The 27,485-nt window shown below is 40.7% G+C and overlaps 1 protein-coding gene across 3 annotated transcripts; it reads right to left on the bottom strand.

Annotated features, from left to right (window-relative positions):
* Positions 1-1,193: 1,193 nt before the first annotated feature.
* Positions 1,194-15,848, bottom strand: dzip1 (DAZ interacting zinc finger protein 1). Of its 3 annotated transcripts, none has more exons than XM_039793385.1 (18): positions 15,721-15,848; positions 14,943-15,144; positions 14,167-14,751; positions 11,658-11,742; positions 10,306-10,421; positions 9,918-10,076; positions 9,651-9,788; positions 9,501-9,563; positions 8,949-9,077; positions 8,420-8,468; positions 8,273-8,323; positions 7,445-7,620; positions 6,024-6,228; positions 5,571-5,739; positions 3,564-3,913; positions 2,534-2,655; positions 2,217-2,376; positions 1,194-1,792 (listed from the first exon to the last, which is right to left on the bottom strand). In XM_039793385.1, the coding sequence occupies exons 3-18, from the start codon at positions 14,629-14,631 to the stop codon at positions 1,701-1,703; spliced, it is 2,529 nt and encodes an 842-aa protein (XP_039649319.1). In that variant the 5' UTR covers positions 14,632-14,751; positions 14,943-15,144; positions 15,721-15,848; the 3' UTR covers positions 1,194-1,700. The 3 variants fall into 3 exon arrangements, with proteins under 3 accessions (XP_039649319.1, XP_039649317.1, XP_039649318.1); XM_039793383.1 differs by having other exon boundaries at positions 14,990-15,144; XM_039793384.1 differs by having other exon boundaries at positions 11,658-11,697; positions 14,990-15,144.
* Between the last annotated feature and the right edge of the window lie 11,637 nt (positions 15,849-27,485).

Below are 27,485 nucleotides of genomic sequence, written 5' to 3'. Positions count from 1 at the left end.
AATTTTTTGTCTGCTGTTCCACAACGAGACAGTTACTTTTAATTGACTGTGTCACACGTGTAGGTTGGTTGGCAGTGGTGGAGAAAGTATTCAAATGATTTACTGACGTAAAACCACAAACCACACTATAAAAAAGAATGCCCGTCAGCATTTTATTGTAACATTTTTGTACTTTAATGTTGTATTTGGTCGAGGTGAAGCTAATTTTAACTACTTCATGTACTGTTACTGTTTTTTTACTCTAACCTTGCTTTAAACAATAACTGCTTGTTTTGTTTTTATTTGTATGTAAAGCATATTTGAGGACTTTGAATAGTGCTATAGAAGTCACCTCTTAAGGAGGGGGAGGGGCATCATCTGAAGCTGCTGGGACACCATCTTCTCTGGCAACACAAATGGACTACATCTTAGCAGTCATGTGACTTCATGCCATGAGATAATGTGACTGCCTTGTGTACTAAGGCCAGAGTTACTTCTTGTGCACACTAAACAACTGATGAAGGTGTTTGGATGAACAGTGAAACGTCGGATTTTATATTTTTTAATCCAGTGTTTTTAAAACTAAAGCTTTCTTGAAACTACAATTACCTGGATGCATAAATTAATCTCCATAGACATATATAAGTCTTATTTATCATTATTATTAAAATCAGAAAAGTAACTAGTCACCGCCTTTACATTACAATCCTTTAGCCATGATCCCGAAACAATGACACTGGAGGGAAGGACCAAAACATGAATGATTCTATGTCATTGTTATAAACTCTGCACCCTGTTTGTTAAGGAATTGTTTTCTGGCTAAAATTCTGTATAGCGATTTAACTTCAAATGCTTACATATGGCTATCTATTTGTTTCATATAGCATTTCATATATTGAATGGCCTTTCAAAGATATTATTATTCTTCTGAAAAACAAAACAGGTGCATTTCTTAATTATTTTTTTTCTTTTAACATCAAATATCATTTTTGACATGAGGTCTGCAGAGCATTAGCTAACACGGACCTAATGTTAAAAATGATGTGATAAGAAGTCTTGCATGACTGGAAATGTGAATTATCATAATAAACCAAAGTGTGAAGACAATGATAATGTGACAAATTCGTAATAAATCAGTTTTGGTTATTCTGCTTGTTGGAGAAAGAAAAATGACATGTGCCCAGATTGTTTCATGTAAAAATTTAGTTCAAGTATGTATTCCACAAAGAAATCTTTTATTGCTTGTATAAATAGTTGCTATACAAAATCCCATCTCATTGCTTCATTTAACACATGAAGGCATTATAAAATTTGATGTACAAAATTTTACACAAACCACATACACCATCTCATTTGGAGTGTGGGTTATAATTCAGTGAATATACCAAATGAAAAAAAGAATATTTAGAGTTAAACACTGAAAATAGTATAATCTAAGGCAAGCAAAGAATTGGCACAAGGCATTAGGTGAGACGGATCGACCGAAGCTGTAATCTAATTTATCTTTAACACATTTATTAGATGGTCTTCTTTTCTATACAAATGTCTGAATCCAAAGTCGCTTTGTTAAGTATTGCTCTCTCGATCATAGCTTCCCTATAATAACAGTATGAAATATGGCTATTTGGCATGGACTGTAGGTGTCAGAAGAGTTGACTGAGGTCTTTTGTGTCTGTGCTTTGCGTAGAGCTACATCACCTGATCAACTGTAGTGTTTATTGTTATTTATTGCTAATGTCCTCGGAGTCGCTGATGTCACTGAGGGAGCACAGGCTGCTCTTTAGGGTGCTTCCTGTTCCTGCTTCAGTCAGACCTGCCGGCACAACACAGACAGCCGTGTTTACTCTACTGCTTTACAGACAGGACAAGTCTAAAATAATCACTGCAACTTATTATAAAACCACATCTATATGTAATGTAATTTTATTTAAACAGGGACAATGCACAGTTAAACAATAACCTTGTATAAGAACAAGGAGAGACGCATTGTACCAGGTTGTGGCACAATTGTTATTTTCCACCCGTAGTCCCTGGGCAGGTAGGGAAATCAATAAATATTCAATGCAAGTGGAGTACAAAACATCTGAACATACAATTTTACAAACACATTCCTAAAACCAGTCTATCCCCACCCCTTCCCAACAAGGTTATGCCATCAAAATCCTAAAGGTTTGAGGATTTGTACATGTAATAAAGGTGTGTCGGGAGAGTATTGCACTGATATTTCTGGAACTGACCTGATTTGGGACCCCTTCCTGTGGAGGTTCCCCAGACACTGGTGCTGGGTGAGTCCAGGCTCTTCCTCATTGGTCCAGAGCCCTGAGCTGGTTTCGACGTCTCCGGTTTGTCCTCTAAGGAGGAGACCACCCACTCACTGCTCTCCTCTAGATCTGTGTACTGTCACCACATACAGAAACATTACTCAAACATTTAACCATGCAGTACGACCTGCACGAGGCCGACGCTGCTTTCCACTACATAATGATATCAAATGAGCTAGCAGCTTTGTACACTGAAGTTATGCACTGAGGTTCCATCATAGAGTGAATCTCACCGTGAGTTCCTGAACCTCGTCCATCCTCTCTGGTAAGATGCTGACGCCCCCTGCTGGTTTCTTTATCGCTCTCTCTGCAAACTGCTTCTCCATTTTTCTGGCCATGTCACTGATTTTGTTCTCTAGGAGAAACAGACAATTCATTAAATAATAAACGGTGCCTGGAAGGAATGAAGTGCAACATAAATTACCAGCATTCTTCAGAAGACACCTATTTTACATTTACATATCTGACTATCAGAATAAAAAAATTATAAATTAGGTTTATATCCAAGCCTTCATATCTTCCAGGGACCTGGATGTGGATTCTGGTGTTGTTAACCTCGAGGTCATTTAGTGTTTTTTCCAATATAAACCATAGTTTAGATCACACGCTGACATACGTTTAACCTTGTTTTGCCACCTTTCTATGAAATTAGATTCTAACCTCTGTTTGCAGCAGATGACACTGTTGCGTGAGCCTGTGATGAGACAAACCACAGACATCTATAACATCTGCTTAACCTGCAAGACCCATGGTAGGAGTGGGCGCTATTGCCTTAAAACAACATAATAATATTGCAGGGTAGTCGTTTTGCTCTGACAACATTTATGATTTGATAAAATACTGAAAAAGACTACATTTACTTCCATTATAGACAAAGTTTGCGGTTTGATTCAAATTTAAATAAGACAGTGCCCTGCTCTCCTGCGATTTCGGGCATACTTAGTTACTCAATTTAATGAAATAAGTTGGTTGTGTTTGTTGATGTTTTAAAAGTCTTTTCACTGAAAACAGCTGGACATTATGCTACGAGAACCAAAACAGTAAAGTTGTCGACTGGACAGCTAAACAAGAAGCTGAAACTCACTATGAAGCTCCGTAAAGCCGAGGGGAGCTGCAGATTCAGGTGATAACAGCAGTAACCCCTTTCACATTGTCTCACTTTGTTCCATTATCATTTCATTCATTAATAAAAACATTGATTATAGGAATGTTGCTGGCCAGATTCTGGCAAATATCAAACAGGAGAATTAATTGAACTCTTACCTATGCCAAAGTTTCTCTTATCCACGTTGCCGTTCTGGTCTTTGTAAGTCTGGAGACGCTTTGGGTCGATCTCCTGCAGCTCGCTGACCTCGGACCACTCCTCGTCATCACTCTCCATCGTTGTGACTGTAGTCCTGGTCACACCGCCGACTGGCCCCCTGGCCTGCTGGGGGTTGGAGGAGAACGAGTGGCTGGCTGGAGCCGGCCTAGCCTGGACCGGACTGGCTTTGCTTGCTCTGATTTGGACCTGGTTTAGTCTGGGCTGTGGTGATTTGCCCCTGTGGTGTCTTTGGCGCTCCATGTCTGTGTCCTCTTCTTCAGATTCTTCATCTGAACTGAAAGGAGGGGTCCTCAAGAATCACAGAAACAGCTTTTTTACTAATTACTCAATATTTATTTTTCTTAAAGCTATATAAAATATTAACTATTTAAGATTTAATTTGTAACAAGCACACGACAACAAATGTTATCTATACACTTTTATTATATTATATTATATATATATATATATATATATATATATATATATATATATATATATATATTTTATTTACAAAAAAGGCCTTATTTTTTACTCTCCAGCAAACTGTTGCACCAGCATCACACAGGATTGATTCTAAGTTTGAGTGTTAACAATAACTAGCTAGTTTCACACTAAACTCACCACATTGTTGCTCATACTAAGTCGACTTCAATCAAAACATTGTTGCAGAGCTGCATGACATATGAATATAGTCACTTCATATGTTGCATAATAAGTCTCTGGAATATTTCCATCTTGGCAAAAGCATTTTGCTGAAGTCAACACCTTAACAAATCCAACGGTTACTGTACAGCATAATACTGAGTGTGCATGTCAGCGTCATTTTAAATAAAAAGGAATGTAGTCTGTGCTCCTGCTGTAAATATCAAAAAGCTCTATCTTAACTTGTTTCTAACTTGTTTGGTGCAACCTCAGATGCAGCTGCTTCTCTTATCCACTTTGTTGCAACGCTGCCAAATACAAAAATGGTTTTGGGTGATTGTGTTAAGATTTTGGTTGCATTTATATCTTTAGTATATGTCAGGGCTTCTCAAAGTCCAGGCAAAGGACAATACCATATGAGGTGTAACATTTTCCATATTAAGATTATTTTTCTATTGATCAATAAGTTGTTAGTGACGTTGAATATACAGTTGTAGTGTAACCGAACGTAGTACGGATCACAGATTCCAGGGTTTGGCACGCATGTGAAGTGGGATAATTGCAAAGTTTAACCTTCATGATTAGCGTGAAATATTTGAAATATACTGCCGCTGCTACGTGACCAGGGCGCAGCAGAGCTGCCTCTTCAGCTTGTTCAAGTCCCAGTGAGTCAGGACAATGCCGATAAAGCAGTGGCAAGTGTGGTTACAGTTTTCAAAAACGTTCGCAGCAATATAAAATCGCGGGCCGAAAACAGTGGCAGTGTGGAAACACTTCCTCTAAGACACGCACAACAGCGTTCTCTATGCCCTGGTGACAGACTGACAGGCTGGAGGTTATAGGGACGGGTTTGGGAGGGGAATGGGAGATAAGGAGGGGATTTATTTTGTGTGGTGTGTAAAATGTTGTAATGTAAATAGGAATAATAGGTTTGGACGTTTTTACAACTGAAATACATTTTTTGTTATAACTGAATGAGTAGGCTACCTAAAAAAGGTACCAATGGGTAGCAGTACCAAATTCTAGGTACTGGTATCGGTACAAAAGTTGAACAGGAAAACAGAGTACTCAACTTGAATGCATGTTGCTTAAAAGCTATAAGTGAGTTGATTAAATGTTATTTTGTAATTGCCAATTGTTCCGGACCTTGAATAAAAATCAGATGTGGACCTTTGAGTAATAAGTTTGAGAGCCCCTTGTATATGTAATGTATTCTCATTCAATCCTTATAATTTGATTATCAGGACACATGTTAACACCAATGAGACATTTATAGAGAACGACAATAAACCACTTCATTTTATACAAAGTTTGTTCTTTACTTGGATGCGAAGGTCCTCAGAGCAGCCTTGGGTGTAGATGTCTTGGGTTGGGTGGTGTCCTTGATCCTTGGTGCCGGCTGGGGGGTCTTGGGCTGTTTGACTGCAGGTCCAGACACCACCTGGGTCGCTCTGGAGGGTAGGCTACTGGATCGAGGGCGGATCTGCAACACTGCACGCAGAAAAAAACAGATAATATAAACACAATTAGCAGATCAGTCACTGACTGTGTCAGAGCTTAAATCAGCTAATGTGGCGGCTAACAAGCTTTCCCAGATTAGACGCATAGTGTTGGATGCACATGCGGTCAGAACCAATTACAAGCCGCTAATGCAAAAGTGGATGACAACAAGCTAGCACAAAGTAGTGCATACAGTGTGGTTATTATTGGCCTGTGGGCAGAGTAAGAACTAAGCGAGACGATCTCATGTGCTAAGAGGCTTTTTGATGACTCACCTTGAACCGATTGTCTGGATCTGGCCTGTGACTCAGGAGCAGGGTCGCTGCCTCTCCTCTGACCACCCAGCTTCTGCTCCACAGTGCTGGCTATCTCCTCCCGATGGCGCCAGTACTCAGGCATCCCCTTTGCAATGCTCTGCCGCTTCGAATGCACCCTGGCCAGGATGGAGGCGAGCTCTTTGTCCTTCAGACCACTCTGATCCTGAGGAGAGGTAGAGGACATTATGAGCAAAAGTTACAAAACCGGTTCAGTAAAAGAACATTTAAGAGTATTTTCTTTCTGTATGTTGTACAATGGTTCAAATATGCACAAGGTATATCAGTGTTTTTTGTTTTTTTAACGCCATTTAAACACACACACACACACACACACACACACACACACACACACACACACACACACACACACACACACACACACACACACACACACACACACACACACACACACACACACACACACACACACACACACACACACACACACACGATCATCCCCCCGTGCACTCAGCGTCTGTCTCCATGAAAACACTGTCTATGGAGGAGACGGCTGGCAAAATTCACAAATTCACGAAAGGTTGGCATATCATGAACACCTTTACACAATCACACCTTAAAAAGTGCTATAAACATAATTTATATTCTGAATACAATGTTGTCAGTGTGTTAATGTTGGAGTCCCGACCCGACTCTTAGCAAACAAGCAATTGTGCCTGCTTTAGAAAGTTAACTAGTCGCAAGTTTGCGGTAAAATGCAGTTGGGTTGTGACGTCAAAACACTATTATGTAGCAGCTGTGAATCAAATAAAGTTATTATAAATAATGTTATGTCGTTTTTTTACTCTTACACTGAATGTTTGCTGCTTCAATCCAGATGAGTATTGAAAAGTATTTTCCGCGACTGAAAAAGGCACGTGTTGAGGATGAGGACCAGCCTGAACCGGAGGTATCAGTCTGAAACAGAGCTCAACAGTCCGACCAGTGTAATCACTTATGTTATCAATTTGTTTACAATATTTTCAGGCTTCAACCAGTGCTGCTCAAGCAGAAAGAGATAGATTTGTTAGGCATTAAAGAAAAAGCAGGAGAGGAGGACAGCATCCAACAGCGTGTCCTCCTCAGTTTTTGATACTTGATTGTTACGAAAATAAGTATTCCCCACCTGCCCGCCCACCACAAATTGCTTTCTAATCTGTGGTAAACACTGTATATTTTTGATGCATGTAGTGGGGCGTTAAAAGGGAGCGGAAGGGCTCGGGCTCGGACTCGAGTTGGGCGGTCAAAACGCTCCGCTCGGATGCTCCCGGTGTGGTATGACGCATGGCGGCTGACGGAACAAAACTGGAATGTGGCGCATCTGCGCCTGATGGAATTTTGGGGTTAGGATTCCTGAACCTAGCTTGAAAGTGTGAACTTACAGGCTTGACTCCCAGGTTCTCCAGCTTCTCAATAACAGCCTGCTCAAGATCTGGCCGCATCTCTTTCTTGATGTTGGGGTTCCTTTTTAGAGCACTGGTGGTCATCCTGTGCTTCTTCTCTGGTACAGGCTCGGGCTTCTTCTCCACTGGCCTCCTCTCAGAGAAGCTGCTTGAGTCTGTAAAAGAAATCTCACGTAAATCAGCCATTTGTGGATAGTTAGGCTCCAATTACAGGCGGCAGAGGCATAAAGAAGAAAAAAAAAAGAGCATGCATTTGCCAACTTTCACAGCAAGCTCCATGCCAAGGGTTTGGGTGGATGGATGTGACTGCAGTGGGGCAGGCAGAAGAGGAGAATGCCTACAAGATGATGGATGGATGAAATGATCAGCATTGCTGACATGGCAGGCGTCAACGAATGTCAACAATCAGCTTGCTTTCCATAGTGTGGACAGAGATGACCTCAGTCCCGACACAGACTGATGCATCCATGCAGACAGCATGCAGTCGACCGGCTCCGTTGGTTTTATTTCCTGTTTTACCTTTCTCCTCCTCTGACAGCTCCTGTATAGGATCCAGCTTAGGAGCAGAGACTGGCTCCTCTAATTGGACAGCACATGAGGTCAATGGTCATTGAAAGTCAGGGAGTCAGAGAAAATATGTGTTAAAAAGAGAGGAGGGGAACTAATGTGGTAACAGCACTGCTTTATTCAGTTTGCTATCTGAAATGTAAATCCTTCATGCATGAAAGCACATGCTCAGCCTCTGTGGGGGTGACAATGTTTTTATATTCTTATTTCCTTATGACAGCTGGCCTTTTACTAACTTACCAAGTACAACTCTTTTTGGTTTAGGCTCTGGAGCTGGTGCACTGGCAATGACTGAAAAACAGAGAATGCAATGAATGTGTTAATACACGCAGCTTCCTTCAGTGAAAAACGTTGTTGATGAAAACATAACAGAAGGAAAATCCATACCTGGTACTTCCACTATTTTGGTGGGTGGATTTAAGGAAATATTCCTTATCTGGTGAAAGAAAAATGAGGACTTGTTATATCTGGTCATTTAACCTCTAACAAACTCCTTTCACCATTCCCTGCATTCGTGTGGAAAACTACCCTTGCTGTGTTGCACCAGGAAATCAGATTGCGGTTCATGGCATGACTGACTTATTTATTAAAACAAAGCAAGTTTTGTTGTATTTCTGTATTTTTCAAAGCGTGTCTGCTGCCCCCAGAATTCTGGAACCTGTAGTTTTAAACCACACTTGTTGTTACCACTAGTAACCATGGGGAAATATGGAACTATTCCAGGAAAAGCATCAGCTTCCTGTGCACCATGGTTCCTGTCAAATGTACAGTATCATCATGTCTCAATACAACACAATCTGAGCCCATGAAGCAAATACAGGATATCCTCAACAAGGGCTGACCCTCCGCCTCACTTCCTCTCCAGACATAATCACACTGGGCGGTGATGGCTGTGTGAGTGGGAGTCAGTGCTAACCTGCTCCCTCTGAGCCCGGATGGTTTGCTCCTTCTCCTGCAGCCTCCTGCTCATCTCCTGCTGCAGCCTGTGGCTGCTCTCCTGGTGCTCCGACACAGACAACTGCATTCTGCTCAACTCGTTCAGCAACTGGAAGATAACAGGAAGAAGATGCATTTTCCAGCTTCCAACACATTTCTAACTAAACCTTGTTAAATATTTCCCTTATAGAGTACTAGTTTTAATGTTACTGATACCAGTATCGGAAAAGCCTCCGATACTGCCTAAAATGCTGGTATCGGTATCGTACGTAATTTAGCCTAGAAGAAAAAGTACTTTAAAAAGTAGTTTATGTTCTTTTTACGTTATGACTGACTGTCAAACTGGATCATAAAAGAAAGTTCTATACAACAAAGCCGTACAACAAAGATAGAAATCATATCACGTCCATACAGGGATAGTAGTATACAGCTGTTAAAACATAATACAATATACTGTATGACACCATGGTATCGGGTCAGTACTTGTATCGGAAAGCAAAAAATTGTATCAGAACAATCTCTAAAAACATACCTGATTCTTTTCAGACTCGTGTTGGGCCTTTATTTCCTGCAGCCTGGATCCCCACTTTTTGTCCTAGGAGAGAACATTTTTTGTACTTAATACTTAAAATAACTTAATTCACTTTTAGGTTTGAAAACAGTATCTCCCCTCTACACTAACCTGTTTCTTCATTTGATGTTCCAGCTTTTGCATGGCTTGTATCTGCATTTCTTTGTAGTTGTCCAGATCTCTCTCGGGCTGCGACTGAACAGGGCTGGCTGGTTTTTCATGCCTGGCTGTCTGATTCTGATTTGCTTCCTATAAATAAAAATACATGTGAAATAGTTCAAAAAAGAGGTATGGATAGAAGATATCCCAAAGACCAAATGAATATGAAATATAATTAAAGAAGCTGCTAATGGGATTATCCAAGTATCATTTGCATACATTGAGAGCTTGAACATTTCGGGTGTAAAGAAACTCCATCTCCCTACGCATGCCATCCCTGCTGTCTTCTATCTTTCTGTCCATGCGTGCCATCTCCTCAGCCTTAAAACGGTCCAATTCTCTCAGCAGGTCCCTGTGCATGGACTGCTGCTCTTTTTCCTGGAATCACAACAAAATACAAAAGATTTTCTATTTACAAACCCACAAACGATTGGTATAAAAGTAGAAACTTAAATATTATTTTTTATTTTTAGGGTTACTCAAAATCAGGTGTGTAACCAACAGCCCAAAGATATTTAGTTTACCATCATATATGACAAAAGATATAACAACTAATCAATTCACTATCATTCGTTTCAGCTCTGTCACAATGGTCTGATTTTCCTACCTGAGCTGTTTTGGCTTGCAAGTCCTGTTGCTGCTGAACAATCTGCTCCTTCAGACCGTTGATCTCCAATTTAAGGCTTTCAATCTGAGATTTCTTCTCACTGTCTGACCGCATCTCTGGAATAATGTAAGAAAAAAAAAATACGCAGGAACCCGCAAATCATTAGTCAGGACCCGTCAGTCCAGTCGACTGAGATTCTTCAAGTTGAGCAGTCTTTTTGTCAGTCAGAGTGCAGCTAATGTACTCCTCTGTGCATTTCTGTGCCGACATGTAGCTGCAAAGTGAGCATGCTCTCCATTTCCCTAAATGAAAACAAAATTGTGAATTTACAGCTCACAGCAACTTCATACGATATTGTCTCAGATTTTTGTTTCTAGTGTCTAGGTTATTGAGTTGCCTCTTAATGAAATGCTCAGAGTTCATTTAAGCTGGGCTATTATTGTGAAGGGTACAAACAGAAGAAGTGAAGCTTTGCACTCTTGTTGTCAAATATGGGACGCATTAGCTAGGAGGGATAACGTTGAACCCCTGGCAGGAAAATCTGGCAGTTCAATAAAGCGTTGCTGAAAAAAAGGAAGGAATAGTTGAATATTCATATTGAACAGCCAAATCCAATTCGACTGGCAAAATTCTGAGTTAGGTACAGCCATTGTTCAAAATTAACTTTTTAATTTACCAGCCAAATGGCAAGTGACTGTTCAAATTTTACCAGCCACTCAATAGATTACCATTGTTTTTTGGCTGGTGAGTGATAAAAATCTACCAGCCACTTGCACATTTTACCAGCATTTGGCTGGTAGGCGTGCTTATTTTGGACCCTGGGTACAGCCTTACAAGACTCCATCCTTAAATGCTGTAATGTGTCTTCCGAGTAAGTGATTTATCTGACTCCTACCTAGAGCTGGGCAATATATCGATATTATATCGATATCGTGATAGGATACTAGATATCGTCTTAGATTTTGGATATCGTAATATTGTATTATGGCATAAGTGTTGTCTTTTCCTGGTTTTAAAGGCTGCATTACAGTAAAGTGATGTCATTTTCTGAACTTACCCGATTGTTGTAACTGTTGTATTATTTGCCTTTACCCACTTAATCATTATATCCACATTACTGATGATTATTTATCAAAAATCTCATTGTGTAAATATGTTGTGAAAGCAACAATAGTCAACACTACAATATCGTTGCGGTATCGATATTGAGGTATTTGGTCAAAAATATTGTGATATTTGATTTTCTCCATATTGCCCAGCCCTACGCCTACCTTTAGTGTAGTATTATCACTCACTCTCTCCCTGTCCTTCTTCTAAACTGCTCAGCAAACCTTCGTGACTGGCTGACTTACCAATCTCATACTCGTCAGGGTGGCGGCGCTGCATGTGATTCTGGAGAAACGAGGAATTGAGGAAGGATTTATCACAATGTGGACACTAAAAGAAACAAACACAATACAGGCATTATTATATCGACGTGTGCATTTTTTGAAAATGAGAGTAAATCTCAAGCAACAAACACTGGGTTAACACTGAAAGGACAGTTTAGATGAAGTATCAGTGAGATGTTGGTCTGAATTTGATGGTGAGACGACATTTTCAGTAACATGTTTAACATTGCTCTTCGGACTTCAACAACTGAATGAAAACACATTCAAATAGACAAAACACAAGCAGATGAAGAAAACATCCCCAACTCAACAACACATGCACAGCATTTAGAAAAAAAAACACTGCCGAGAAATAAAACACAGGCACATTGAGAAACACAATGATCAGTTTGACAACACATAAGCAGCATAACAATATTTGCTGCAAATATAGAAAAAGAAAACAAGAACAGAAATTATGATGTTGTGTTTATTTGCTAATTGTTTCTGTATTTGGTTGTGTTTTATATAGTTGCATTTTGTTATGCTGCAAATGAGAACTGTATTATTCAATGGATACTACTGTTCAAGTCACAGTGAGTCAGCGGAGTTAGGCTGCAATTAACACTTATTTCTATGATCTATTAATGTGCAGATTTTCTTAATTATTCGATTGATCGTATGGTCTTTAAAAACATCACAAACATCCATCATAGTTCCAATGAAAACTTCAAAACTTCACTTTAATGACAGACAAGGAAAGGCCGCAAATCTTCACGTTAGAGGAGATTGAACGGTTTATCAATTATCTTCAAAGTAGTTGCTGTTTTTTTCGTCTGACAATCAACTAATTGTTTCGGCTCTACTATGAAGCACACTGCCTTTTTTATTTTTGTGTCTGAATTTTCAGTGTGAAACGTATGCACTATATATGTAACAAAAAAGTAGTGTCTATAGTAACAATCCCACAATGCAATGCGTCACATTTTATAGTCCAAAATCTCGTAAACTACTGGGTGCCTATTATATAGGGAGTAGTAAATGAGGTTTCAGACAAAGCCCAGTTTGACGCTGAGATTACGCTCCAAACAGGAGCGTCCGCTGAGTTCAGGCATGTCATTTTCAAACAGACAGATAGCGCGAGTGATGTTGATTTGCTCCCTGCAGCAGGCGTCACTACATTTCAGCTCACTAACACTTAACAACTAGACTAGATGATGTCTATGCCACACACACACACACACACACACACACACACACACACACACACACACACACACACACACACACACACACACACACACACACACACACACACACACACACACACACACACGCTACATTTAACTCTGCCGCTCATCGTGCCTGTGACTTCATTCGATGTTAAACCTGCTGCAACTGATATCTTGTCACAACATACGGCTGCCAAGATTCAAAGGCTGCCACATGACACGGAGAAGCAGTGTGCCGCTACAATGAATACGTCTGTAAGTGATGCAATTAAATTAAAGGGTTTGGAATAACTGTGAAAATAGCGAGCGGAATTAAGTTAGTCTTCAAGTGAGAGCCCTGTGTGTGTGTGTGTGTGTGTGTGTGTGTGTGTGTGTGTGTGTGTGTGTGTGTGTGTGTGTGTTTGTGTTTGTGTTTGTGTGTGTGTGTGTATTTGGTAGAAACGTGGAGCCATGGCAAGCAACAAATGCCAAAAGGTCCTCAAAGGACACAAACCTCTCTATCAATTATTGAGCCAACCTCTGTTAGCTGAGCTTCTGGCGCACACCTAGCAACCACGCGCTGTCATGACACACTATATACTGTTGCCTTGGCAACCGCTTGGTTAGGTCAGCTGCAGCTATAGTGTACACTTGAAGAACAGAGGCAGATTTTGGATTTGGGGTATAAATAACCTAAAAGGTAAGCGAGCTACCTAACAGAGACAATATTTACAGGCAGAGGGATCCAACAGATATGTATGTAAAACACGCACGTCTTCAGCAATACTAAAGAGGACAAAATGCTCTACAAGGACATATGAGGGTGGGGGAAGTGGGAGTCAGCCGGTCATCTTGATGACTGCCGTTGTCACCCTTTTGTAAGTGGATTGAAAAAACGTATTGCTGCCAATGAGACCATCTGTTCTGCAGCTAAATCCTATTCTTCCAGTCTCAAAACAGAGCTTATTAGAACCATACCAAAACAAGGCTGCCACAGCACATTTTGTACAGTGCATAACAACCATTTTAGGACCAATATATTGCCAGGCTCTGATACAAGCCTTCAACCAATTTCCTTTTTTTCCTCCAAACCCTGGTGTGAAATGCACAATGCCGGAGCTGTGAATAGATCTTTGGAACAATGACAGTGTTGGGGCCCCTAAGGAGGAGGAGGAGGGAAGGGGGGGTGATGAAGCTAGCTGTCGGCTTGCCAAACATATGTGAGACGCAAATGGTAACAGATACCCACAGAGTGTGAGTGTTTAGTGTGTCAGCGGTACCTTGTGGCTGCTGCTGATTCGTGGCGTGAGCATGGACTGCTGGGTGCGGATAACCCTCCTCCTCTGCTTGAGCTCGGCGGTCAGCGTCTTCACCTTCTCATCCTGCTTCTTCTGCTGGGCCAGCAGCTGCTCGCGGTCCCTGTCAGCGGCCGCCAACCGCTCCTCCACTGCACGCAGGTTGAGGGTGAGAAATTCCTGGCAGTGGAGGAGCCACTCCACTGTGAGCTGGGCCAGCTGCAAGAGCTTGACCAGAGCTGGGTCCACAGGGCACTGGCACCGCTGACATCGCTCCCCGTCCAAGCTGCAGAACGTAACACTGCTGATGTGCTCCTGCAGGGCGTCCACATCCAGCTGGCTCACCACCAGGTCTATGTCCACGGCGTTAATTCGCCGCCAGTCCACGCTCTCCCTGCGCGGGCGGAACTTGAAAGGAAGGATGGTGGGGGCTCCGCTGGACGGAGTCATGCTGGATGAAGGTACAGAGTGCTGGCTGAGTGGGGAATTCAGGAGGGACGGGACCCCTGCTGATGAGTGGGTCCCCTGGGTGTCACTGGTGTAGGGGTAGTATGCTCCGTTGTGAAATGGCTGAAACAAAGACCAAAGAGATGTCTTAAATCCGCATTTACAACAATACACATTTAGCATAAATTATACACGTTACACAATCACAGGAAGAGAGAGAGAGAGAGAGAAAAAAGACAGCCAGCAGCAGCATCTGCTTTGAGGTAAAACAACAGAGCACAGATTCCACCACTGTCAATGCAATCTCCATCTACCTATTTATTATGCTGTCGCTGTCCTGATGCAGCTGCGCTCTCCTTACCATCTTCGACTGATTACGCCTTTACGGAGAGAAAGAAATCGAAGACCCGTTGTTCCCGGTTGTTCCTCTCCGGTTCCGCCCCCTTGCAGTCAGCTCAACGCTCAACGCGACAACGCCGAGGCTGGGCGTCCGCCACGTTACCATGGAGACAGAGACTAACGTCCCCGGGGAGAGAAATGTTATCAAAACACTGCATGCAATCAGCAAATGTTTCCCTACAATGTGTGGGAGATGGACTAGCTAGCTACGTCCTGTGGGAAACACAGCAATGCATGTTAAAGTCGAGCACTCTCCTTAGCTAAGCAAACCAATGAGACGCAACCTAATTTACCTGCAAATGAGCACGAGGAGGTTTAGCGAAAACGGTTTCCTTGCTAACAGCAAATCACGTTTCCGAAACAATCACTTCATGTTGGGGCAGGCTTTTTGTACCCTTGCTTGACCTAAACCTAAACAATGGCACACATGCTTGAACTTGTCTAAGCAACGGTTAAGATGTCGTTTTAGGTACTAAACATTTCACAAACTGTAAGTCAAGTAATGATAGTTCGCGCAACGTTTTTTTTCAAACCTCTAAACGTTAACGTTACTTGCGTGGCTAGCTAACGGACATTTTTTTAGTCAACGTGTTGGGCAAAACTTTAAAGTAACTACAACAGTATTATATATCACCAACAATTGTGAATTTTAAATGTTGTAAAATACTGCAGGACTTAATTAAAACAACTTACCGGAGGGTTTGTGTTACTAATTCACAGCCTTTGGACAAGTTTTCTTGCAACTGGACCCCAGGCGATTTCAGGGTGACGTAGCTGCTGGTCTCCACATTCCTAAATCCCTGCTTACAAAAAAGACCACCATAAAGCTAACTGCAATGACGAAATGAACTTCCGGTAATTACCTTTAAATTAAAACGTTGATGAATAACTGAAACAAAATTAAATAAACTACGTTTAAGGGACATCTTAGGGTAGGGTTATTTCCCTGGCAAATGACTGCAGATGAAAATGTGTCAATGAATCTGGCACATACAGATATGCAATGTTTCTAAAAAATACAATTTAATTTAGATCTGTAAATACCTCTTACAGCTTAGATCATAGCCAAAGGACAAAAATAAATGTTTTATGACATTTACACATGTTCTATTGGGCAACTAAATGCTTTGCTTTACCCTTTTTCAAATCAGTCTGTCATTTGACATTTTGCATAGGCTAAATGATATGTTTTGTATCAATAAATGATATATTTATGTGGTTCTTTCAAATAATGATAACGCCATCTATGCCATATGATACATCTATTTATATTCCCTTTTAAAATCTGTTTTTTAATCATGTTTGCTGCTAAAATGACAAAATTCCATCAGGGTAGGCTACAGTTTGATCTTTTTTTTTTTTTTTTTTTGCTGTGAAAATTTTCCAAATTTGAAGCACATTTACCATTCTGAAAAGGAAAAGTCAATTTCAATGTAATGCATGAAGCCTTACCAGGGCCGAACCATTACTTTGAGGGAAATGCTCCTCATTTCCGGTGGCATTGTGGAGACTTGACGGAGCTCGCAGTGAGGAGGGGGAAGGGAGAAACACGCTGGGCTTTGAAGTGGGGAGTCTGAATTCAAACAGGGATGAGGGAGTCGGGGTTGTAGACGGCCCCCACTTCACTTGACGGAAACCGATAAAACATGATTAAAACGTTGAAAGCAGAGTAGCCTTACATGTTTAGATACTGATTTAACCACCGATACAGCCCCAGTGATGTCCTAAGTGACGATTTCTGGAAAACTTTGCGACAGTAGGTGCGCTGGTCTTGTGTATAGGCCTCCCCCTTCTGGTCGAAATAACCTGCTGCTGGGAAATTGGTTGATGGAGGTTACTTTTTCCTTTATCACTCCTGTATAATCTAATAATAATAACATCGTTTGGTTTGATTTTGCTAACAAGCCCCAATACTACCAACCCCTGTGGTGACAGCACTGCTTTAACAATGGCAGAGGTGTGAGAGGGTCAGCCCTTTACTTATAAAAAAGAAAGAAAAAGTACGAAATCACAAGTACAAGTCCTGAATTCAAAATCATTCTTAAGCAAAAGCAAAAATACAGAGGTTTTATCAAATATTTTAATATTATAAAGATTCCCAACTTAAGGGTCTGGCCCCTCCAACGGGTCACAAGATAACCCTGTGGGGACATAATATGATGACATAGAAAGTTCTGTTTCACAAATGTATTTAATTAAAAACACTTTTATGTAGCCTAATGTTTACTTTTATATTGGATACTTTGACCTCTCTTAGGTCTCAAACAATTATTGTGATGCAACCATTTGAGAAGTTTAGAGGGGAATTGTCTCTTTGGTGGAACTGCTAACAACTCAGAGATATCTTAAACACGACAAGACATTGCTTTTTTTGTAAGGGGCCCAAGAAGGTTGGCAACCTTTGAAAAAAATGCATTGTACTTTTTAAGTTTTTATTATAAAAAGTACAATATTTCCATCCTTCCATTACTGTGGCAGCCACCCTAACATGTACATTATTTCACCAATGGAGGTCAGTAGAGATCTGATCAGAGCTCTTCAGCAGCTGTGGCTTTATTGTGAAGGAGTGATGGCGATTCCTCCCTCCTGCCTTCCCCTCTGTTTCAGAGGAAATGCTGCCTACTGCTGTGATGGAGAGCAGCTGCAGGAGGCGACACAGTCCCGGCTTTAATAGGGAGCAACGCTCAGCAGGGTGGATCCACACACACACTTGTCCATGCACGTACACTGCCTGTATTCACAGATCAGTCTTAAATTGTTCTTTGGATGTTTCTTTTTAAGCATAACATTAAAGAATGATTCACATTCAGGACAATGCAGGCGCTGGCTCAGCACTAAAACAAAGCGAGACAAAGTGTGAAGCTGGGTACAGAGCGTTGTTTTTTTAATCACACATGCTGTCAAGAAATAACCTGCTTTGGCACGTCCCAGCGTGTTGAACTCTCCATCAGAGTCCCACTGGAAGAGGTTGAATGTGTGCCATTTCCCCGGCCAGTCCCCAGACAGCTTCAGCCGAGTCCTGATAAATAGAGATTTTAATTCCTCTGGACAGGGCCTGTGACTGTCAGGATAGCCTGGGGCGGGCAGGAGAGGCTGTGTCCGGGTAAAGACAGGCAGCTCTCACCAGTGGCATCACAATGAGGCGGTGAAGTTCAGCTCTAGGACAAGATGCTGATGTTCTCCTTTCTGGACCCAAATCCTAGTTAGACTCTAGTTTTTGTTCTCCTTCCTAGATGCTCCTACACTCACTGTAGCCTCAAGGCCAGAGTTATGATGTTTACTTGAAAATAAAATCCACACTTTTTGATAAGAGTTTACCAGAGCGAGAGACACGCGCGCAGGCAGGGAAGTTGCGGCGTTGCATTAGTCATGCAGTAAAAAAGGAGCAGGGTGTGTGGAGGAAGAGGAGCGGACCTCTTGAGATGAGTAAGCACAGCCCTACACTCAATTTACTGCTTGATTTATGAGTTCATTTCCTGTGCGAAGTTCTCAGCGGGGGTGAGGTGGTATATCTTTCCCACTATAGGTAGCAGTAGCTCCACTTCCCAATCCCCCATGAGACCCACTCTCACCACTCTGGGTCTTAGTGGGACTATAAATAATGGCCACAGTAAGAAGTACACATTGAACACAGAGAGGAGAGGATGCCGAAGCATCTTTATTCATGAAGGACGTTCTTATCTTCCCCTGCAGTGGACGAGATGGATTCAGACCCCTCTGCATACTGAAATGCTGTGTACAGATATCCTTGCTGCATTTCTGCTCTCAACATAAGCATCTGGAGATATTTTGATGATCACAAGGTGAAAAGAAACCTTTGATAGAGTTGTTGTTCTCTGTCTGTGTGCATGTGTGCTCATGCAATTTATAAATCAGGGAGGGATGCATTCAAATATAGTGACTATCTTTCAAGACAGTTAAAGGAGATGCAGCTTGTGAGGAAGGGTGCAGAGTGAAATGCCACAGCGACACAGGAACAACAGCAACTTTCTTGATGGTGCTTAAATGGTACTGTGTGGAGAAAAGCTATGGAAGATTTCAAATGGCCAAATTCTTAAAAAAAATCAAACAAAATGTTGAAGCGACATACACATTGTAACACTTATTTCCATGTTAAGTATGCATTTACTGTGTCCCAACTAAATGAAAATCATGGTAAAAGGACAATTATTTAGCCTGTAATAACTAAATTAATTGTTTATTATTGCAAATGCATTTTTCATGCCACATTCAAATCAAATCACATCACAGAAAACAAAGTGAAGAGCTGTATTGTGTTCTGGTCGCATAGATCAGCCAATACTAAATGCAAAGCATTGGCACTCATTGTCACGTAACGAAGATGCAAGAGAGCCTTTTCTTTTTTTTCTTTTTTTTTATGAAAATGCATTGTCAATGCCAAAATGAAAAACAATCAACTGTCCAATCACAGCCTTGGGGCAGAGCTTAACATCCCCATGGATGTTTTATAAGAACTGGATACTGGACTCCAAGATGGCGCCCATTCACTTGAGTGAAAATTGCTTGCCAAGCCCATAATCCATACAGAAAAACTGGCAACAAGGCAGCGTGGCCGTGCTGTATCCAGCTTACATCCATGGGTTTCATAGAGGAGAATAAGCTAATGCTAATAGATGTCCGCAAGGTACGTTTGTAGATAGCTAGAGTTGCCCAAAGGGCTGAATATAAGAGGGATGAATTCCACAGAACACAACGTCACTACTCTTAAAATGGGGGGGGGGGATGACAAATGGAATACTTATTTATGCATATTTATATAAAGAACTATATTTGTATCTGTTTTTATGACTGTTTTGTGTATGTTTGTGTATCTGCACCTTGACCACCCAAATTAGTTTGCTATGTTTTGCATATAATTGCCCTTTAATTTCAGTAGGACAAAAAAATAAATGCATAACAAAAAGGAAATACACATGTGTATTGTATTTCACTTTATTATTTAAAATCTTCCATGATGTCAAAGTCGGACAGGCTTGTGTTTGTTAACGCTGGCAGATGTGGGTGCATGGCAGTGCCAGCATGCTCCCTTTAACACGACGAGAATCCAGACACATGGATGTGTCAGCGAGAGCGCTCGCCACTGCCCGACCAACTTGAAGCCGAGCGGCAATCTAGCCTACAACTGCCCACTGGTTTTCATCTCAGACACTTTGTTGTCTATTTTCAACGAGGCAGCCGCAGGGGTCACAAGTGGTGAATCAGCCTTGTGGGAAGGAGAGATGAAAGAGTGCTGCGGTGGGGGAGGGGGGAAAGCGAGAAGCATCCCACCGTTTGCTTTCATTGTCCCCTATGAAAGGTGCTCAGGTCAGGAGAGGTACCAGCTCATAAGAAGTATATATATATAGCAGAAAATGATGAGGTTTGCACTGATTTCTTCTCGTCCTCCCACTGAGCTACGAGGTCTGGGCTCCATAGGGTAAATCGGCCACAGCAGCAGCCGCGGAAACACAGGTAATGGAGATAGAATATGTGGAGAGAGTAATGGATGATGAATGCGCTCACAGGTATAAAACTTAACTCAGACTTTATTGTAAGACAGTACCAAACCCTGCACATTTCCTCTGAGCATCCAATGGATTATGGTTAAGGCGTCAAACTTCTTCACGTGGCAGCCATTTTGAACACATAAGGCTGGGGTATGCTTGAAATTAACTGGTTCCTTCAAAGTGTCGTCAAAACGAAAAAAGAGCTTTTTGCTGTTTAGAACAGTCACACACATAAAGGCAGAGTGAAAGCTCGCGATAGAAAAGGACGAGACGGGGTAGTCGTTGAAATGTTATAGGAACATGCGCACTTTCGGACAGTCTCTCCTCGAGGCATTGGAGGTGTTGTAGTCAAGGGTAAAACTTTGGGTTTAACATTTGGGGGGGTTGAAATCTCCACTTTTGAGCAAAATTGAAATTTTGAACGTCAAACACTTCATTTTCTGCATTTTGGTGAAATTTTGTGCAACAATTTGTGCCTTTTTCTGCAGGTTCAGGTTTCTGGGCTGGGTTGCAGTGGTCAGTTTTGATTATTGGGGGGTGTTCTAACCCCCCCTGTAAATTACGCCTATGGTGGTAGTTATAACCATGAAAAGTAATAGAAGTAGTTGTGAAGAATGAAAAATGAGAGCCAACTATCCTGCCATTAATATACTGTACATACACAGCAATTCTCCTCACAATCTCTGTTTCCTATCTTTAATATAGAAGCATAGATGCAATTCATCTTTTATGTCACCTGTTTGAGAATAAAATTAATAAAAAAGACAGATTGTGACAAAGTTTTAAGATATCTGTGAGCTTGTTCTGCCATAATTCCAATACAAAGAAGGCATATGGAACTGTACTGATAGGCATCATTCAAAACATTCTTAATTAACATCCATTTCCAAAATCACTATAGCTTACCATATACTACTGCCCTGTGATTAGTTTTCTTACAGAAAAAATAAAATAGTCCTCATGAAAACTGTTCCATTTCATTCACCTACATTGTGTTTGGGTGGAGCCAGAAACCTCAGCTACAGATATCTCAAAACCTGTGTAAACAAAATCCTATTCCTAGCTAGATACTACTACAGGTTAAGTGAGAAAATATGTTTTCTTGTTGGTAATTTGGGTGAACTACTGAAGTATTTCTGTGCCAATGACGGCTTTATAATATTTAGGGAACTTGACATTTTGGGAACTACACTTGCTGTAGTTAGATGAGAAAAAAATTATTATTCTTATGAATTATGAAGCCAGAACAAGAGATGGTTATCTTAACTTCGCATAAAGACTGGAAGCAGAAGACAAAGACTCTCCCCGTCTATGTTGCGACACACACACACACATACATACATACATATATATATATACACACACATACATACACACATATACACACATACATATATATATATATTGAACATATATATATATACATATATATATATATATATATATAAAATAAAAATAAAGTATGTAATCATCCACGCTTCGTTGACACTATACTATATATATATATATACTATACTGGTATAAATTTGCCAAAAAGAAGACAGAGTTGTTCTTTTCAAGGGTGCAACATCTACATGACTACACTTAAATAGCGTTTCTTAAAATCTTTACCCTGGCCAGAGTGTTCCAAAAGCTCTGTTTTCAGTGACCTAAAACACAGTTTGTGTGTGTATGTAAGGCCAAAGCACATAGAAAAAGCTATGGTTTAAAAAAATAAGTTAACTGTACGTGTGGACTAGGCTTAATCATCTCCTGGCCCCCAGCACTTAACGGACAGACATGAGAGTCTATACTGACTCTCTGCAAGAAAGAGAATAAGCCCCAAATGATAAACTGTTCCTATAACAGTACTTAGTTGCATTACATTTGTGACAGAATCTAAATGAGAAGCTTTGTTTCTGAATACAAAGAAGGCCCGTACTGGATGGCTGTCATAGCTCAAAGAGAGCGACAGTTATCTTCTCTCCTCTTTCCTGCTCTCTCCCTCGTTTGTTCAAACTGTCAAAAGTAACATTAAGTCTCTAATAGGGCTACCCAAAGGACTGCAAAGACTTCCACTTGTGGTTCTAACTTAATTTGGGTGCTAGACTACATAAGCACAAGTCGTGTCTGCTTGCTATATAGTGTTTTGATTATTTTATTGTTTCTATTGTTTTAATTGCTGAATTCTAGGTGCACTTCCCCACCTTGGGTTCAAATTTGCCTTTATGTAAATGATAATAAAAAAACAACGCTGAAAGCTGTTATTAACAGGAAACCAACAAAGAAGAAACTAATTTCTGTCTCACACCTAATCAGGCGCAGCTCCATGAAGTTAAATAGCACCTTTTTATGATTAGCATTTAAAAGAGGCATACTTTCCACACCATTACTCTCCTGATTTCTTACGTAAGGGATCTAATTATATTTTACTCTAACTATTTAGTTACAGGACAATTAGCACACTGCTGCTTTTAGATATACCTGCACTACAGGGAGTAGTGTTTTTAATGGGTCATACCGACTGTGATGTTAATACCAACCTTCCAAGCAGACACAACTTGTGCTTTATGTATGTAGTCTAGCACCCAAATTAAGTTAGGACCACATGTGCAAGTCTTTGCAGTCCTTTGGGTAGCCCTATTAGATACTTAATGTTACTTCTGACAGTTTGAACAAACGAGGAAGAGAGCAGGAAAGAGGAGAGAAGATAACTGTCGCTCTCTTTGAGCTATGGCAGCCATCCAGTACGGGCCTTCTTTGTATTCAGAGAGCACCTCGTTTTTGTGTCAGCGTGGGACAAGAGAAGCACTTAACGTGACATTTAGAGATGCTCAGAGATTCTCTCTGGAGGCCAGAGGGAGGGAGAAAAGAACCAATGATGTTATCTCAGACATGTGTTTTAAATGCCAGGAGGGGTGCTTTGCCAGAGAGCTTTGGCCACAAAGATGAGAGAATAACCCCGGCCTTTTGGACTTGAACCTCTTGCACCGGTTCTGGGGCTCACGTTAAGCTTCGTCTGAAATGATTTCATCTCCTATCTATCAGATACAATCTTTTAAGGCTTACAGAACAATCTTCTTAGATTGTACATTAGGGCTGCTGTTATCCTTAGAAGATATCCACACATGCACGTTGCATTTTAAATTGTCGGCTACAGGATAGGACACACAGCTTTATGAGTGGGCGACACAAGCTCTCTGGGATTCTGAATCTTAACCAGATGGTCGTAATACACATCTTGACTGTGGAATACAGCCATGTTTTAATACTCTCACTCCCCTGAATAATGTCCAAAATCCCTTTGCCATTAATTCCAGAGTAAATATCTCTTATTGATGTGGGTTTATCCTGAAGGGACCTCCACAACAAGGCAGCATGAATATTTAACAGGTAAAGAAAGGTCAGTCTTTTGGTATAGATGCTGAGATTGAACTAATCAATCATCATTTGTGTGTGAAATGTGTTCAATTAAAGCAAAACCTCTATGTATGTTGGCACTGGATGCAGAGATTTTTCTTTACAGAGACATTGCATTTTCCAACAAATCCATGTAATGAGTGTCTGAATGTTTTGCAATTCAAATGTGCACCATTCATCCATCTTACAAATGTATCTGTCTTCACACAGTCTATGTAAGCATTTGTACTTGTGCACAAAATGCCATAGCGTTTGATGCAAGGTCTAGTGACTCTGCCATAGCCTCCAATAAATCAGGAAGGGAGTTAGATGTATGAAGATAGAGCTGCATAGTGATGAAGCCGCTGTACGGGAGCAGAGTTTTGGGAAACAAGGTTAGCTATTCATCACAAGACGTCCTAGCAATAGATCCGGAGAACTTCCCAGAGACTCGTTTTTCCATTTGTCGACGATATGTGGACTCGTTGTTCCTGTAGGCCTCAGCTCTTTTATGCTTCATCACTGCCAAGACACTTCGCTGGAACAGTTTTCTTGGAAGTGGCGCCTAGTGTAGGAGGAGAGCACAGCAGAATCATCACAATATGAATACTGTCACTGATGATGGCTGGGTAATGTGGGTAGCTGAATTGGTTTTACAGGTAAGAACTGGCGAGAAAGAGGTCTGATTCTGTTTGATCTATGATAACACCACTTCTCCACAATGTTCTTTTGTTGCTCTTATTATATTTGACCATTTTCCATCATCATGTGCCGCTGCAATTTGCCAAATGCTCCCTTGCAGCCCCTTTTTTCTCACTCTGCCACATGCTTATATTCTATCTGTATTTACTCAAGAAGGAATAATCCATTTGTACGTTTCTCACCGTCTGAGGGCCCCTTGAATATTTAAGGCTTTGATGTGTGGTTGTCTAATGCAGTTACCTAAGCAGCTTGCCATAACCGGCCTCCCAGAGATTCTCCCTGCACGCTTCTCCTCCATTTTCTGCAATGTGTCTGGATTGCGGAAATAAGTATTCTTTTGAAGCCTCTCCTTGCTGCCACTTGGGAAGGTGTTTTCTGTAGATAATGACTTCTTTCAATTTACACCTATCCCAAAAATGCTGCAATTTTTTTTTTTTTTATTCTTACTTGCTTAAGGCTTGAGTACCTGCAAATGTTGTGACATGAATTTAATCATGGCCCTTTGGCGTGAATACACATAACAGATTTGGCCAGACATGAATTATTCCATCTCTATGGCTAATACAACAAAGAGGCCCAGATGCCAGGTAGCTGGCATGGAGGCAATTTGGAAAAATGGAAGCATAAACAAGGCTGAAGACTGGGACAGTTTCCAATGTACGTGTGCCTGGAATGTGTGATGACTGAATTCATGCGGCATGCAGTCTTAAGCAATGTTGCTGTAAATTGGCAATAAAATAGTGAACTGTTGACTGCCAGAGTTATTGGGCATGTGGCCCAGACAGCCCCTGACTCAGCTCAATAGCATTGTTAACCTGGCACAGACGCTCACCAGCTGGATGGACCATTAGCTGCTATAACCAGACTGAACCTCACAACAATGACGTGACACGCTCGTGGCTGTGTGCACTGCATCATTTTCAAGTAGAGAGATCAAATCTTAAGAGAAACTGGTATTTTAAGGTTTTGTTGTAACACATGAGTGTTCAAACATATTAACAGTTTCACCTGTTAAGGGAAACAGCTTAATCCACCACACTAAAGCAACATTCAGCTAACACTTAAGAAAACTGTGTCAATAGGTTTTTTTTTTATCCAGGGGGCAGGCCACAGCAGAAGTTAATACAATACATTTAAAAGGTAATGGATATTTTGTATCGGAAGAAACATATCTATGTTAGATTTTCCATCTGGGAAACAAAGTCTAAGAAACTGTTGCACTATTGAGTTGCATTATGGGAAATAAGGATCCACGGTTTTGGACCAATACTGGGGACTACCAGTCAGGATATCTATGCATCTGTTGCTTTGATTTTGACCGTTTTTTTGTTTTGGTTTTTTTGTGAGTCCTCAAACTAAATAAAAGTGCAACACTAAATTTACCAGAGTGCCGCTTCAAGTTGGAGTATGATTCTCATCTTTGTGTGCTGTGTGTATGGAGGTTTTGATAAACGAGGATTCTAATAAATGAAATGATCTATTCTTTGTAATTGTCATTACAACTGATTTTCAGGTGCTTTTCATGAAATGAATACACAGTAAATATTACATTAATAACTATATATCCTATTACAGTCTTCCACACTAATGAAATTACATCTTTTGAGGATTCACAGCATAAAAAGATGTACGTGTATACATGCTTTTCTCACAGTGACTGTATGAAATTCAGGTGGTGAAGTTTAGAATAAGAAACAGTGGCTCTAAAAAGTCACTGTGTAACCAAACCGGACCTTTTTTCCCAACAGAAGGCATCGTGCTGCAGTCATAGATTTGGATTTTTAAGATACGTGTTTCACACAATTAAGTTCAAAGAGAAAAACAGCATTTACAGACATCCTCAGAACACATTGACCTAATTAAACTTCTTGATAGTATTACACGACTGCTTTGGCAGATATAAGAGTTGTTGTGTAGGTACTGCACATGTTCACAAATCTAGAAAGATAAAAACCAAGACAGCTTGGCTGACTGTCAAATATTCCATATATTTATTTAATTGTCTTTGCCTTGATCACAACTCGAGTTTCCATACACCTTTAATCACATTTTAATCCAATTCTCAGAATGAAAGAATGTTAAAAGATATTTACCAGCAGTTTTAGATGGTTCTTGCCCCTAACAACTTGCTATTCCTTTATAAATCTGAATTTGTTCCCTTATTATTCGCCACATTAAATCTAATGCAGTACATTTATTTCGTCCTTGGGACTTTCAGCATTATGGCCTTCTCCTGAATCAGCCGTGTAACATTTCAATGGTGAATGTGAGTAATGACTATTTTTCAGTGAATCTCTTTCATTAAAAAGAAAAGAGCATAACATTCTTATTTTTTTATTTTGTGCATCTTACTTTGTGTCAGGGCCAGCAGTTAAGACACTTTTTTGAGTTTGAAGAAGTCTTAAAAAAAAGCCAAAAAGGACCCACAAACTTCATTTTAGGCATCACCGGCCCCTAACAAACCACTAGCACAGAACTCAGGACCCTGTATTGTGCATAAGAAGCCTCAGTGGGCCCCCTTCCCCTTTTAATGCAGCCATTGTTACGCCTCTAAATATAACTGAATCAGTATGTTAACACATGCATCTGTTATAGTTATTAAGAAATTAAATAAAGTGTTTATATTGCATTTAAGAAAGTCTTAACAATCTGAAATCTCAGCATATTTTATGCCTCTTTTCTCTGTGAGGGTGTATGGGCCTTTAAGACAATGTGGTTTGAGCTGCACTCGCAGCGGAAAACCGTTGTAGCGCAGGGCAAGCTATTGGAAATAAAGGGTTTCAGAGGTACCGTTTATGTGTTTGATGCGTTTGAAGGATTATTAGAACATTAGGACGCTTAAGTTGGCCCCCTGATTTGGAGGTTATGGGT

This window comes from Perca fluviatilis, chromosome 24, assembly GCF_010015445.1.
Source record: "Perca fluviatilis chromosome 24, GENO_Pfluv_1.0, whole genome shotgun sequence".
Taxonomy (NCBI): domain Eukaryota; kingdom Metazoa; phylum Chordata; class Actinopteri; order Perciformes; family Percidae; genus Perca; species Perca fluviatilis.
Note: the sequence above shows the minus strand (reverse complement) of the source record. Positions and strands in the feature narration are given on the sequence as shown.

Coding starts and splice junctions, on each gene's coding strand:
- dzip1 (XM_039793383.1), bottom strand. Junction 9,078..9,500: donor ACGAGTCTGAAAAGAATCAG/GTATGTTTTTAG, acceptor GTTATCTTCCAG/TTGCTGAACGAGTTGAGCAG. Junction 8,324..8,419: donor CAAAATAGTGGAAGTACCAG/GTATGGATTTTC, acceptor TCTGTTTTTCAG/TCATTGCCAGTGCACCAGCT.